Genomic DNA, 13,841 nt, shown 5'->3' on the forward strand with positions numbered 1-13,841 from the left:
ATCTGTATGTATATGTACTGTATAAATGTATATGTATACATATGTATATATAATATGATTTTTATTACAGTAAAATAAATACAATTTACCATTTTAACCAAAAGATGTGGAATTTAGACTTTACTGTCTCTGAGGATTATTTGCTTTCCTTGAAAGCAGTGGGATGTGTGTATGACAAAGAGAGAGGCTGTGAACTGTGGTCAAATAGTTACCTACTAGAGAACTACAGGAGGAAGGATGTAGAGCCCTCCCTGCCTTGTCCTGCTGAAGCTCCTGTCTTATTATTATCAACTGAAAAATTCTGAGCTTGGTGACAGTACTGATGGGTGATACACGCTTGTCTTGCTACTGCTTTTATTTATTTATTTGGCTGTGCCACGCGGCTTGTGGAATCTTAGCTCCCTGACCAGGGATTGAACTCGGGCCCTTGGCAGTGAAAGCGTGGAGTCTTAACCACTGGACCACCCGGGAAATCCCGTACTGCTTTTATTCTTAAAATTTGATTATATAGTTAAAATTTTAAACTATATTTATATTTTGAATAATCAGTGCATTCACACCCTATTCTCAGCCGCTGAGTTTGTCTCCTTGGAGTTTCTTGTGTATCCTTGCTAAGGTAGTCTGTGCTCACTCACATGCTCCTTTCAGTTTGGCTCAGAGGTACAAAAAGCTTTAGTGTACAAAGGTTGTATACGTGAAACTGAGGACGCTCTACTTGACTGGTAATTGAAGGGATTTTTAAGGGCCTATCTCAGTGGACCATTTCCTGAGTTACTCCAGCCAGAAACCAGGGAATCACCTCTGATCCTGTCTTTGTCTTTACCCTCCACATAAAACAAATGTTAATTCTACTCCCAATGTCCATCACTTTGGTCCTCTGTTCTCTCCCTGTTGCCACAGCCCCAGGCCAGGTCAGCGTTGTCTGTCATGGATTAAAAGACAGCCTCTCAAATCATCTTCTTGCCTCCAATCTCTCTCCTTGCAATCCATTCTTTCCCCTAAGATTCCTTATCTCTAAAGCATAGCTCTGATGTCTCATTCCTTCTGAAAAACAAACTTTTAATGGATTCTACTGCCTCTAGGCTAACATTCTAACTCCTCTGTACAGAAGATTTTTTCCACAAAGGATGGAGCAAGTGGCAGAAACATTCTCTCTTCTCGGGTGTGGCTGGTCACTGAATCTGGGCCCTACGGGAAGGCAGCTCATGATCAGAAACTCATTGACCGGGATCAGAAACCGGTTACTCCCAGGACCCCTCAGTGATGCTTGCATTCCTGGGAATGGACAAACACTAATTCACATCAGACTGCCACAGGCCCCCGAGTTCTCACTTACTTCTTAGAGAGCCCACTCCCCAGGGGCTAGAATACCCCGAGTAGCCCGTTCTTGGTTTCAAGGTAGCTGAGAAACCCAGATAAAGCGGCTTCGTGGACATGGGAAAACACTGTTGCCGCTACCCATTTCCTTCTTCTTTTGTTTCAAACAAAATTCTGACGTGATTTTCCAAGAACTCTGAACTCACCTCCAATTCCAGGAAGGCCTTATTAGCCTCTTTCTAGGAGGTGATTCAATTTGGTGATGAACCTTGGTGGCTTCACCTCGGCCACCCTGGTCACTGCAGTCCCTCCCCCGCCAGCTCCCACAGACGCAAGATGGCAGGGGCTCCGGATTTTGTTTCTCACAGGTTCAAAGGAGCAACAAAGCGCGTGTGCTCATGGGCTTCACTCTGATTGGGCAGGCCCAAGCCATAGATTCACCTTGAGCCAATCACTGTAGCCTGGAAGAATCGGTGCTTTGATTGGCAGACCTGAAAGGGGAGGGTCCTGGAGGTGAACCGCTGTCACCCCAAGAGGGTGACAGGGGTTCGCACCCCCAGAAAGGAGATTGGAGGCTTTTGTGGTAATGGAGGGAAACAGACGCTGGAGATGCGAACAACCCTTCTTTACTCGTGTCTCGCCCACTGCCACCTCTGGTGTTTGCCTACTGAGGTCCTCACAGCCTGGGATGCTCTTCCCTTTAGGGCTTCCCCCCTAAATCTGAGATGAACTTTCCAAGCTTCCCTTGCCCTCTTCCTCCCTACTCCAAGCTGGCCCAGAGCATTCCTACTTCATTTCCTCATCTTCTTACTGGACCACAGCACTTAAGGGTGGGCCTTGGGTTGGCAGTCACTTGGATTTGTGTGGTTCTCATCTCCCAGGCTGTGAGGCTGCCATGGAAAGCACAAACTCAGTCTTAATTATTTTGGGGCCCCTACCCTGGCCTTCCTGGGCCCCTACCCAGCCAGCAGTGCCTGCTATTAGAGATACTCAGTGTATTTGGTTGAACTGATTAGGATCAGTTAAACTGTTTTAAAACTTAAACTGTTTTCAAGCCCCCTCAAATATGTCAGAAGCACTGTTTACACACTTGAGAATGTATTCCAGTGTTTCTAGACTATTCATTAGAACAGGTCCCTTGGGCAACTCTCCAAGCCCGCTGAACCAGTAGTTTTGCACTTAGGAACAAGGGCTGGAGTCAACATTGCAGCTGTGGTGTCTCCACCTTAGGCTATTCCTGCAGCTCCACAATACTGTTGTGTTTCCAAACTCAAGACTGATCAGGGCCTGGGGGAGGGATGAACATTTCTGTGGTTCTAGAAAGAGGACTCAACTGAGTAGAAGAGGGCTAGCAAATCTCCTTTACTGCTCCCCCAGCTCCCAGCCCAGGCTTCCCCATGCCCTGGGGCTTCTGTGGTTCTCTTCTGGCTCACTCCCCACCTCTAAGTAAAAGAAACCTCTTTTGTTTTCAGATTTCTTCTAAATCCCCATTAGGTGCTTGAATGGCCTGAAAACCTCTGAGGTGGTGGTTATCCAGCCTGGGCTTACACATCTCCAATAACAGAGAACTCAACACCTTGTGAGATGGTTTTCCATATCTTTGAATAGCTCTGATTATCAAAACATTCTTTCTTACGCCAAACCAAGACTGCTTCCCTATTGTTTCTGCCATGTAGTGTTGTGGGGTCATACACAATATTCAGAGACAGGTCCTAGATTTGTGTGTGTGTGTGTGTGCGTGTGTGTGTGTGTGTGTGTGTGTGTGTGTGTGTGTGAAGGAGACAGAGACAGAGGCAGAGAGATAGACAGAGAAACCAAAACAGACACAGAGGGAGCTGGAAGGGCCTACAGAGATCATCTCGGTCAGTGGTTAACAAAGTGTTTTGGCAAGATTAATTCAGGAGCAGTAAACATATTTAGGGGGCACATTTTTCCGATTCAAAGTCAAGTGATGGTTGAGTAAATGAGCATATGCCTAATCCCCCTAGGAGATACCCACCGAAATAAAAAAGAATCAAAATGAGATAAGAAGATGTCTTCTTTTTCAAACTAGGAACAGACCACAGACACAGAGCACAACCTTGGTATCTCCATATGCAAAATAATTTAAACCAAAGTAAAAATGAAGACACCAGGAAAAAAAGGCACAAGCTACCTGGCTCCTCCCACGCCCTCCCCGACCCCATGACAAAAGGCCAGTTCACTATTTCTCTTTCCTTTGTTTTCTATCTGTTGTTCCAAGGGCTAGGTTTTCTCTTTCCTTTATTCTTTTTTTTTAATCTTCTAAATGGGAGCATAGGCAATTCGCTTTTAGTTCTACTGGTGGTTATTTTTTTGATGGTAAGCACCATGCTTAAGCCTATAATTCTTAGTTTTTCAACTTCAAAACTGAAATGGTATCTTTGATTCACCCTCTGAGAGATAAGAAAAATTTCACATTTACTCTTTACCTCCTGATTTTTTTGTCTAATTTTTGTCCCTATCTATTTTAGATAAATTATGGTTGTTTTACACAGCATAGCTTTTCTTCCAAGGACTGTACCTGACTGTCAAAGAGTCTGACTTCAAAAAAAGGCCCAGGCGCAGTTTCACAAGTGAATGGACTATTTCAAATTTTCAAGGAGCAGATAATTCCTATGCTATTTAAATTATCCCAGAGGAAGAGGAAGAAAGGAAATAGTTTTTTTCTAGTTTTTAGATGATACATAGATACAAATTTCTACTTAAAAATTCAGTGATATCGTGGATAAACAAAATGTGGTATATACACACAATGGAATATCATTCAGCTTTATAAAGAAAATTCTGACACCTGCTACAACATGGATGAACCTTGAAGACATTATGCTATGTGAAATAAGCCAGTCACAAAAGGACAAATATTGTATTATTCCACTTATATGAGGTACACAGAGTAGTCAAATTGAGAGACAGAAAGTAGAGTGTTGGTTGCCAGGGGCTGGCAGGAGAGAGAATGAGGAGATATATAGCCTTGCAACAAAAAAATCCAACTATATCGAAGTACATAGTTTAAAAGTAAAAAGCTCAACACCTTCCTCCTTCCACCCACCCATTTCTTTCCCTCTCCCTAGAGGAAACAATTCATATGGATGATCCAAAATTTACTCAGCTAGTCCTTACTGAGGATATTTAGGTTGTATCTAGAGTTTTACTTGCACAAACAACACTCTAAGGAATAGCCTTGAAATATACTGCTGTATAATACATATATCTGTAGTATAGATCTCTGGATATAGACTGCCAGTTCAAAAGCTATGTGCGTTTTATTTAGTGAGTTAGTTAGGTTTAGATTTATTTATTAACTCATATAGTTCAAAATATCAGCCGTTTAAGAGATTACACAGTGTAAAGCTCCGTCCCATCCTTTTCCCCCAGCAACTTGGTTCCCCTCCTCAAAAGCAACCAATAGTATCATTTAAAATATATTCTTTAGTCATGTACAAGGGAAACAGTATGTTTGAGAATGCCTGTTTCTGCATTCTCCCATCAACACAGCATATTATCAAACTTGACTTCTTTGCTAATCTGACTGATGAAAAATGGTATCTCATTTAATTTGTATTTGTTTAATTTGTAATATTATGAGTAAAACCGATGGTTACTAAAGCTGGGAGACCATGCCAGCCTCCCTCTGCAGCCTCTTTCCCACCTGTCACCTCTATCCTCCAGCTCCACTGAACACGGAGACACCCTGTTCTTTCACTCCTGCCTTTGCTCTGGCTCTGTCCTCTGCGAGCTCCTCCTAAGCCTCCCTGTCACCCCAGGTCTGATGAAGTGTCCTTCCTCTGTGCTTCCTTTCATCACAGCACTGGTCATGCTGCTTTCTGTTTATTTCTGTCTATTTTCCTATCTGCCATCTCTACTAGATGGTGAGCACTGGGACTGGATCTTTATCTCTCTACCTCTATTGTTCATCACCATTCTCTTCAGTAAATATGGAGTGAATGGATGAATGGACAGCTGGCAGTTTCACATGGAGGTCACTGGAATGCAGTCATTCTGTGTGACTGGCTGAAACGAGATTTACCCTCTCATAAGAATGTAATATATGCGGAAGGTGGCACTTCAGATCAGTGGTGAAATGGTGGATTGTTCAGTAAGTGGTGTTGGGCTAACTGGTTAATTACCATAACTGGAGAAAATCAATTTATGTCCTTATCTTACACCCAAGTAATTTCCAGGTGGATATATTAAATAGTGTCAAATATAAAGAGAAAGCATTAAAAACTTTAAAGTATATACGAATATTGATCCAACCTCGGGATGGGGAAGCCTTTTCTAAGCAAGATACCGAGACAGAAACCATAAAGAAAAAGATCGATAGATAGACTCCATTACAATTTTAAACTTTAGCATATGCAAAAAGTCAGAAATAACACTGAAAGGGTAATAATGTATGGGAAAAACTATTTTTAAAAAATATCTGGGGGCTTCCCTGGTGGCGCAGTGGTTGAGAGTCCGCCTGCCGATGCAGGGGACACGGGCTCGTGCCCCGGTCCGGGAGGATCCCACATGCCGCGGAGCGGCTGGTCCCGTGAGCCATGGCCGCTGAGCCTGCGCGTCCAGAGCCTGTGCTCCGCAACGGGAGAGGCCACAACAGTGAGAGGCCCGCGTACCGCAAAAAAAAAAAAAAAAAAAAAAAAAAAAAAAATCCGAATGAAAAGTGGAAGGACCTATTAAAAATCCATGAGAAGAAGACAAACTTACCCATAGAAAATTAAGCAAATGTCATGAAAAGGCAATAAATTAAGAATTATTTGTTCCAGCATGAATGAAATAGACATGCTAATACATACTTAGAGGAATATTCCACCTTACTAGTGATCAACAAAGGGTCAACTAATACAGCATTTTTCACCTAACAAATTAGCAAAGATGATAATTTTCAGTGTTTGCAACTATATGGGAAAATAACACTCTCACACCCTGAGAGTGCAAATTGGCTCACTCTTTCTGGAGGGCAATTTACCAGTATGCATTAAAAGCCTCTCCTTTTGACCTAGATCACTTCTAGAAATGTTATCAAAGGGAAATAATCAGAAATATAGACAAAGACTCAGCTACAAGGATATTACAGTGGCATATTTGTAGCAGTGAGAAATTGAAAGCAATCTAAATGTCCAGCAATAGAAGAGGACAAATAAATTATGGTACATTCACAGGCTAAGAATGCAGGCATTAAAATCATCGTATTGAAGACTAAGGACAGAGGGAAATGCTTATAATGTATTGTTAAGTAAAAAAAAAAAGTAGTTCAGATAGAATGATACCAGTTTGGTTTTTTAAAATATGCATGTCTACGTGTGTGTGTAGAAAAAGCGTGGAAGGAAGGAAGATACTGACTGGCCTGAGGAGTCCCTGCACACAGGCCACCCTGTCCCCAAGAGGGCACTCTGGTAAGCTCCAGTGGCTTTTGCTTTCACGCTACAGCCCAAGAAGTTCTGGCTTCCACTGTAGGACCTGTGGGAAGAGGCCAAGTGGCTCCAAAAGTTACTGTAGACAGAATGAAGGGGTGGTTGCTGCCACAGCTGATAGTGTTATTGTCTTAGGCTCCTAGGTAATGATACATTTATTGCACATTTTATACATATTTTCATTTAATGTACCTAACATCCCAAGAGATACCTCTAAGACAGGCATTAACTGTCCCATGTTACTGATGAGGAAACTGAAGCCCAGAAAGATTAGATGACTTAATCCAAGTCACAAAGCTAGGAAGCGGGCATATGAGCTGGGCTTCAAATCCAGATAGATGTCCTTGTCTTTGGCTGCTAAGGCAAAAGGGCATGTTAATGAGTAGTAAATGAAGAATAGTAAGTAAATGAATGAAAGTTGCTTCTGGAATTGAATCCCTTTGGGAACAGTACCCCATGGCTTTTGCACACAATTGCCCAGAACAGTCACTGTCCTCAGTGACTGTGGTCACTGTTACAAAATGGAACAGACTGCAAATCCCTCATGCCCTGCCAGATCCCACAGCGAAGGCCCCTTCTTGGCTTGTGCTCTGGGCCTGGTTGGAATCTGGCCTGGGTTTACTCTTCCCCATCCTTCCAGCTGAAGGCAAACCCAGTGGAGGAAGCTGGAACAGGCCCAGTGAGATCTTAAGGGCTCCCTAGACAGAAATAGTTATTTCTCTTGTATTTAGGGAGAAAGAAGCCTGTAAAATGGGACTCTGCTGGTTTGTTTGCTGCCTTCTGCCAAAGAATTCAGTGGGCAGCACAGGCCCTCCCCCCACTCCCAGCAAGGCCCACATTATCCAGGCAGTGCCCTCTCCACCAACCTATGCCCTCCTCCCCATTCTGGGCCTCTGCCCGGCCCATGCCCCCTTCCTTGGCCAGTGCAGCCTGCCCTCACAACAGTGCCCCGTCTGCATCCAGCCCCTCCCAACTTTATGTGCACATAACTTCCCTAGTGAGTGCCTCCTCCCCTAGCCAGGTGCCACTCCCTAGCCCTTCCACATCCAAAAGCCAGGAATCCCTTTTTCACCTTATACCAATGCATACCCTTTAACAACCAGGCCCCTGGTCCTTGTCACCAGCCTATTCGCTCTTCCTCACTTCCCTAACCCTGCTTCTCAGTCTATACCCCCATGGAGCCAGGCCCCCTTCCCCAGGTAGTCCCATTTCCCCACATTACACACCCTGCCCCAGCAGATAAGCCCATCCCCCATCAGAAGCCCTTAACCTGCCTGTGCTTTGAAGCCAGCCAGGCCCTCTTCTCAGCCGGGCTCTCTTTGTCCGTTTATACCTGCCTCCCCAGCTACCTATGCCCCCTTCCCTGGCCAAGGCTAGCTCCCCAGCCTGGTTCCCTTCCCCTCCTAGGCAGGCTTCCCCTATACCCACCTAGACCCTCACCCCAGCGGAGTCACATTCCCAGCCAGTATCCTCTTTTGCAGCAACCCTACCCAGGCCCCTGCCCCAGCTTGTTACCCACCCACCCCCGCCAGCCCGTGCCCAGGCTCCCTGACCCAACTTGGTTTTCCTTCCCCAGCCTATGTCCCCTTGCCCGGCCAGGCCCCTTTCCCCAGCCAGAGCCTCTTCCTCAGCCTATGCCTCCTTCTTTGGATTGGCCCCCTTTCTAAACCAGCCATCTTACCAGCCTGTGTCCAACTCTCCAGCCTCTAGCCACTTGTCTGGAAGTTTTCCCACCCTGGGCCACAGCCCAGCCTCTTTACCATCCTATGCTGTCAGCCTCCCCTCCCCAGGCAGGCCTCAACCCCAGCCTGTCTTATTCCCCATGCAGGACCCTTCTGCTCGCAGGCCCCTCACCCAGCCAGGGCCTGTTCCCCGACCTGAGACCCTGTTGACAGCCTCCTTAGCCAGGCTACCCTTCCCCGGGCAAAGCCCCTTTGCAACCCTTTGTTCCCTTGCCCTCACGGGACCCCTTCTCCAGAAAGGGCCTCCTTCTGACAGCCAAGTGCTTGTGCCCAGCCTTTTCCCTTTTCAGCTGGACCACTTTTCCAAGGAGTTCCCCCTTCACTGGCCTTTCATAGCCAGTGCCTCCTTCCCTGGCCACGCATCCTCCTCTCTCAGCTCTCCATCACCGGTAAAGTCTCCTCCCCAACCATGTGATGTTTCCCTGCCGGCACCCCTTCACACACACATGCCCCCAGCTGGGAACTCTTTCCCAGCCAGACTCCTCCCCACAGCCAGGTTCTCTTCACCCAGGGACCTAACAGCCTCTTCCCCAGTCTAAGCTCATTTTCCCAGGCGGGCCTCCTTCCCAGTAAGGTACCTTTCCTCAACAGGTATACCTCTTCCTCAACCAAAGCCCTTCCGTAGCTTATTCCCCCTCCTCAGCCAGACCTTCTCCCCATCCCTAGCCTGTGGCCCCAGCTAGGTCCCTTTCCTCAACCACGTGCTCTCCCTCAGCCAGGACACACGCCTTCGTTCCCAGGCAGGATCCCTGCCCTAGCAGGCCCTCTCCACCTGCTAATGCCCCTCTTCCAGCCAGGTCCATCAACCCACCTATTATCCCATGCCCAGCCTATGTCGGTCTCAGCATTCGTACGTCTCCCGCCACCAGGTTCCTTTCCTAGCCTGTGCCTCCTTCCCTCCCAGGCCCCATTCCCCTGCCAGAGCCCCTCCCCGGGCAGGCCACCTTTCCCTGCCAGGATATTTTCACCCCCCAATCTCCCCCAGCCCAGCCAGTCTCCCATCCTCAGCTTGTGCCACCCTATCAAGTATGTGACCCTTTTCCAAGACAGGCCCCTTCCCACATCCAGGCCCCTTCCCCAGCCTCACCCTCTTCCCCAGCTTAAGCCTACTTTCCCAGCCAGATCTCTTTCCCTGCTCAGGTGCCATTCCCCAGGCTTTTCCCCCTTGAACAGTCAAGGATTCCTTTCTCATCCTTTGCCTCCTAACTCAACTAAGCCTCTTTCCCTTGACCAGCCAAGTCCTCCTTCCATAGGCAGCCCTCTCTCCATTATCTCCTTCCTAGCCTGGCCTCCTTCTTCACCCTGTGCCCCAGTCCACACAGGTGTCCTTACCTAGCCATCTCCCCTTCTTCTGCCTGTTCCCCTTTCCCCTGCCACGTCCCATTCATCCCCCTAGACTGACCCCTTCCCCAATTTTCACCCTTTTTCCCAGCCAGGCCCCCTTCTACAGATTATGCCTCCCTTCCTGGCCTATTCTTCCTTCCCCAGCCAGCATTCTCATCCCTATAAAAGGCTCTCTTCTCACAATGCATCCAAATACCTAGTTTTCTCAGGGACTTCCTCTTCTCAGCCAGCTGGCTATCTGAAAATGTATGTGATGCACACATTTACACAGTGAGCTATCTGGCAGGATTTCTATATTTGTATTTTGAAAACAGATTCCCCCCCCACCCCCTGCCTTCAAGAAAAAAAAAAAACAGTGGCACTTCTTTCCCTCCTGCAACTAGCCCTGGACTGGCAAGTTTTTGAAAGTGAGAATTCTTTTTCATGCATAGCAGTGAGAACATCCTTAACTGAAGCCATTTCATGATGTTTGCACTGAGTGAAACATCAAGTCAGGATAGCTTCAACTATCTTGTTACTCCCTAAATCCATCCCTGGGAGATATTCCACTCCAGGCCACCATCAAGACTGCAGGCCCATTCCTCCTTCCAAAAGCTTCATCTGTCACTGTGTCCTCCCCCTTCACTCCTGCTCCCTAACCCTCCAGGATTCCTTTGCTGAAGTTGATCCTGGGATACAAACTCTATATGAACTAAGTCAGCTATACAAAAATGGAAAACCAGGTATTTTTTGAAAACTGCTTTTATTCTTTAAACAAACTACTGTTCCCCTTTGTATATTTCATTTTAGAACATTTGGTGTGTACAAAGAATTTTTAAATGAATTTAAGTAATCTCACTGAAATATAGGATCTAAAGGTTAAATTTTTTAATTGTTTACTGCAAATCATTTCACTTTTACATTTTTTGGCAAATTCAAGATATCAACAAGTCTCAAATATCAACAAGTTTACTGCTCACTTTTTTTTTTGCTTCATACCAGTTGCAGATATAACAAAATGAATCAACCACTTTAATACTTTTAAAAATCTCTCTTTAAATACTTTTTATCTCTAAGAATTAAGGAAAACGACTAAGTTCAGATCTTTCACATTCATACCAGTTGTAGATAGAACAAAGTGGACCAACTGCTTGAACAACGTTATACCCTTTTATGTCTGAGAATAAAGGAAACTTAGTAGTTGATGTCACCCCTCACAGCAAGTTAAACTACCTATCAGTTTGCCTCTTCTTAGTTCACATCAATTGCAGATATAATGAAATGAATCAACTACTTGAATAAAGTCATGTCCTTTCTTATATTTAATAAAGGAAATTAAATTGAGATCGTTCACATCTTAGAGCAAGCCTTATCTAGCCTATCAGTTTAGGTAAATCTACTTTCTACATTTAACGCTTACATTTAACTTCTAAAGTTAACAAACATTATTTAGAATTCAGGAAACATCTAAACAACTGTAATTAATTTGCAACCATACAAGGTTTTATGAAAAAACAAAATAAAATACTAGGGCTTCCCTGGTGGCTCAGTGGTTAAGAATCCCGGGGACACAGGTTCGAGCCCTGGTCAGCGAAGACCCCACCCCACGTGACGCGGAGCAACTAAGCCTGTGAGCCACAGCTACTCAGCCTGCGCTCTGGAGCCTGCAAGCCACAACTACTAAGCCCACACACCATAACTACTGGAACCCGCGCGCCTAGAGCCCCCACACTGCAAGGAAGACCCAGTGCAGCCAAAAAAAAAAAAAAAAACTAGAGGAGGTCTTGTTTGTAACTTGAGACGTCTCCTGAGTAGCCCTGTTGAAGTGGAAAGCAAAACCCCCAAACAGCCCACGATACATTTTTTTCCCCAAAGAACTAAGCAAAAGGCATTCCCAAATCATTTCATTCACATCAACTCCAACTTTAAGTAATGAATACATTCACGGGGCAACCGGAAGATTCTGAGCTAAACTGATTTTTTTCCCCAAGTGAAGAACACATCAAACCAAGTTGCCATTTTTTGAACCCCAAAGTTACTTGCAACGTGACCAGTTCTCTTGGGTGCGGGCGCAGAGACCCTTCAGGGCAAGAAAGGTGAGAACTTGGCAAACTCACTCCGCTAGGGTAGGACGGTACAGATCTCTTCCTGGTCACCGGCCTCCGGTCCCCCTACCCCGTGAAAGAAGCAACCCAGGGACGATCGAGGAGGATAGAAGAGCGAGGGAGGAAGAAGGGGGGGCGGGGGAGGAGAGAGGGGTGAGCTCTAAGTAAAATGAATAAACAAAACCTTGAGAAAACCGAAGGAAAAAAGCGGAGCCTGCTGAGGAGACGCGGCGGCGGCAGATTCGGCTCCAACGGCGGCCGTCACGGCGATGGCGGCAGCGGGCCTAGATGAGACGCCGGGCCACGCTCCCGCCGGAGCCGGTGTCGAGTGGCTTCACCGAGTTGTAGTGCTCCGCGCTGCTGTAGGAGTACTGCTTGCAGACCAGGGTGAGCGGCTTCTTGGTGTACTCCTCTCCGATGACGACGGCGGGCGAGTTGGCCTGGATCACCTCGATGGGGGTCTGCAGGACGTGCGACAGGGCCCTCAGCTCGAGCTGGCTTCCACACGACGCGCTGAACACGATGTCGTCGCAGTAGCTCAAGAAGTCGTCGCGGCTGCAGGCGTCGCCGGTTTCGGGGTTGCTGAAGAAGGGCAGGAAGTCGTCGACATGCTGCCGCATGTACTCGGCGGTGCGCCTCCGCAGGCTCCCCACGGTCACGGAGAACACCAGCTGGTCTTGGATGGCGCGGTACATGCAGTGGTCGTCGGCCGGGATATCCTTCACCTCCAGATGCTTGGCCCGCAGGATGGCGCCGAGCTTCATTTCCTCGTCATGGCGCAAGCTGGCCAGATGCTCCCTCTCAGCCTTGTCCATCCAATCCTGGCTTTCTCTATTGAAGGCCTCCTTTCTTTTGTGCTTTCTCTGTGCCCTCCAGAGGTGAGGAGGCTTGTTCTCGAGATCCAGCTTGGCCAGATCTTCAGTGACAGAATCGAGGCTGCTGTTATCAGGGAAACTCTCCTGGAACTTCTCCAGCTCCTGCTGGTGCTTCTGCTCCATCTCGGCCTCGAGGCGAGCCACATCGAGGAGCAACTGCTTTCTTCTCTGCTTGTCGCTCTTGGGGATCGAGCTCTTCATGCCCTGAATGTGGGCCTGCAGCTCTGTCTTCTCGCGGCTGTGGCGTCGTAACATCCGCTGATGCTCACTCTGTGAATCTCCCATGATGTTTAAGGGCGGGCGAGAATCGAAGTTTGGTGGCTGAAGTACCGCTACACTTCACGTGAACAGTCTGACCACCGAACTGCCTAGAGCTCCTCAGCCTCCCCTGGCGGCTGTACTCTGTTCCCCTCACCCGCCGTTGCCTTCACTCTATTAACGGACCTCTCTGCCATTGGCCGCTGTCTCTCCGCGGCTACGCCTCCTAAACACTCCTGGCACTAGGATTGGCTGTTGGGAGACCCTACCTATGCTCCCATTAGACCACGTGGCAATACGTGCTTCCGGTTTCAGCGGGGTTCCTGTCCCGGATGTAAAATCCCACCTTTGTGCGTTATGTGCAGCAACTGAGCTTGTGGAGGTTTTCGTGGACTCTGAACTGCGTACTTCACTTCCTAGCCTGAACACAATGCAGACACTGGTCCTGCTTGAGAATCACATGACAAATACTGTTACACCAGCTGAATGTGCTCTGACACTGGACTTGTCATTGTTCCCAGTGTTCAGGAGGTAATGTGGCTCTCTCCAGTTCTTTAGCTGCCTTGACTGATGAACCCTTAATTTTTTTTGTGTGTGTGTGTGTGGTACGCGGGCCCCTCACTGTCGTGGCCTCCCCCGTTGCGGAGCACAGGCTCCGGACGCGCAGGCTCAGTGGCAATGGCCCACGGGCCCAGCCGCTCCGCGGCACGTGGGATCTTCCCGGACCGGGGCACGAACCCGTGTCCCCTGCATTGGCAGGCGGACTCTCAACCACTGTGCCACCAG

The 13,841-nt window shown here is 47.4% G+C and overlaps 1 protein-coding gene across 1 annotated transcript; it reads right to left on the reverse strand.

The window, feature by feature from the left end:
• Positions 1–12,206: 12,206 nt before the first annotated feature.
• LOC132418763 (OTU domain-containing protein 6A-like) lies at positions 12,207–13,082 on the reverse strand. Its single transcript, XM_060002745.1, has one exon. It carries the CDS (start codon positions 13,080–13,082, stop codon positions 12,207–12,209), a length of 876 nt encoding a protein of 291 aa, XP_059858728.1.
• Between the last annotated feature and the right edge of the window lie 759 nt (positions 13,083–13,841).

Source organism: Delphinus delphis, chromosome X (assembly GCF_949987515.2).
Source record: "Delphinus delphis chromosome X, mDelDel1.2, whole genome shotgun sequence".
Lineage (NCBI taxonomy): Eukaryota > Metazoa > Chordata > Mammalia > Artiodactyla > Delphinidae > Delphinus > Delphinus delphis.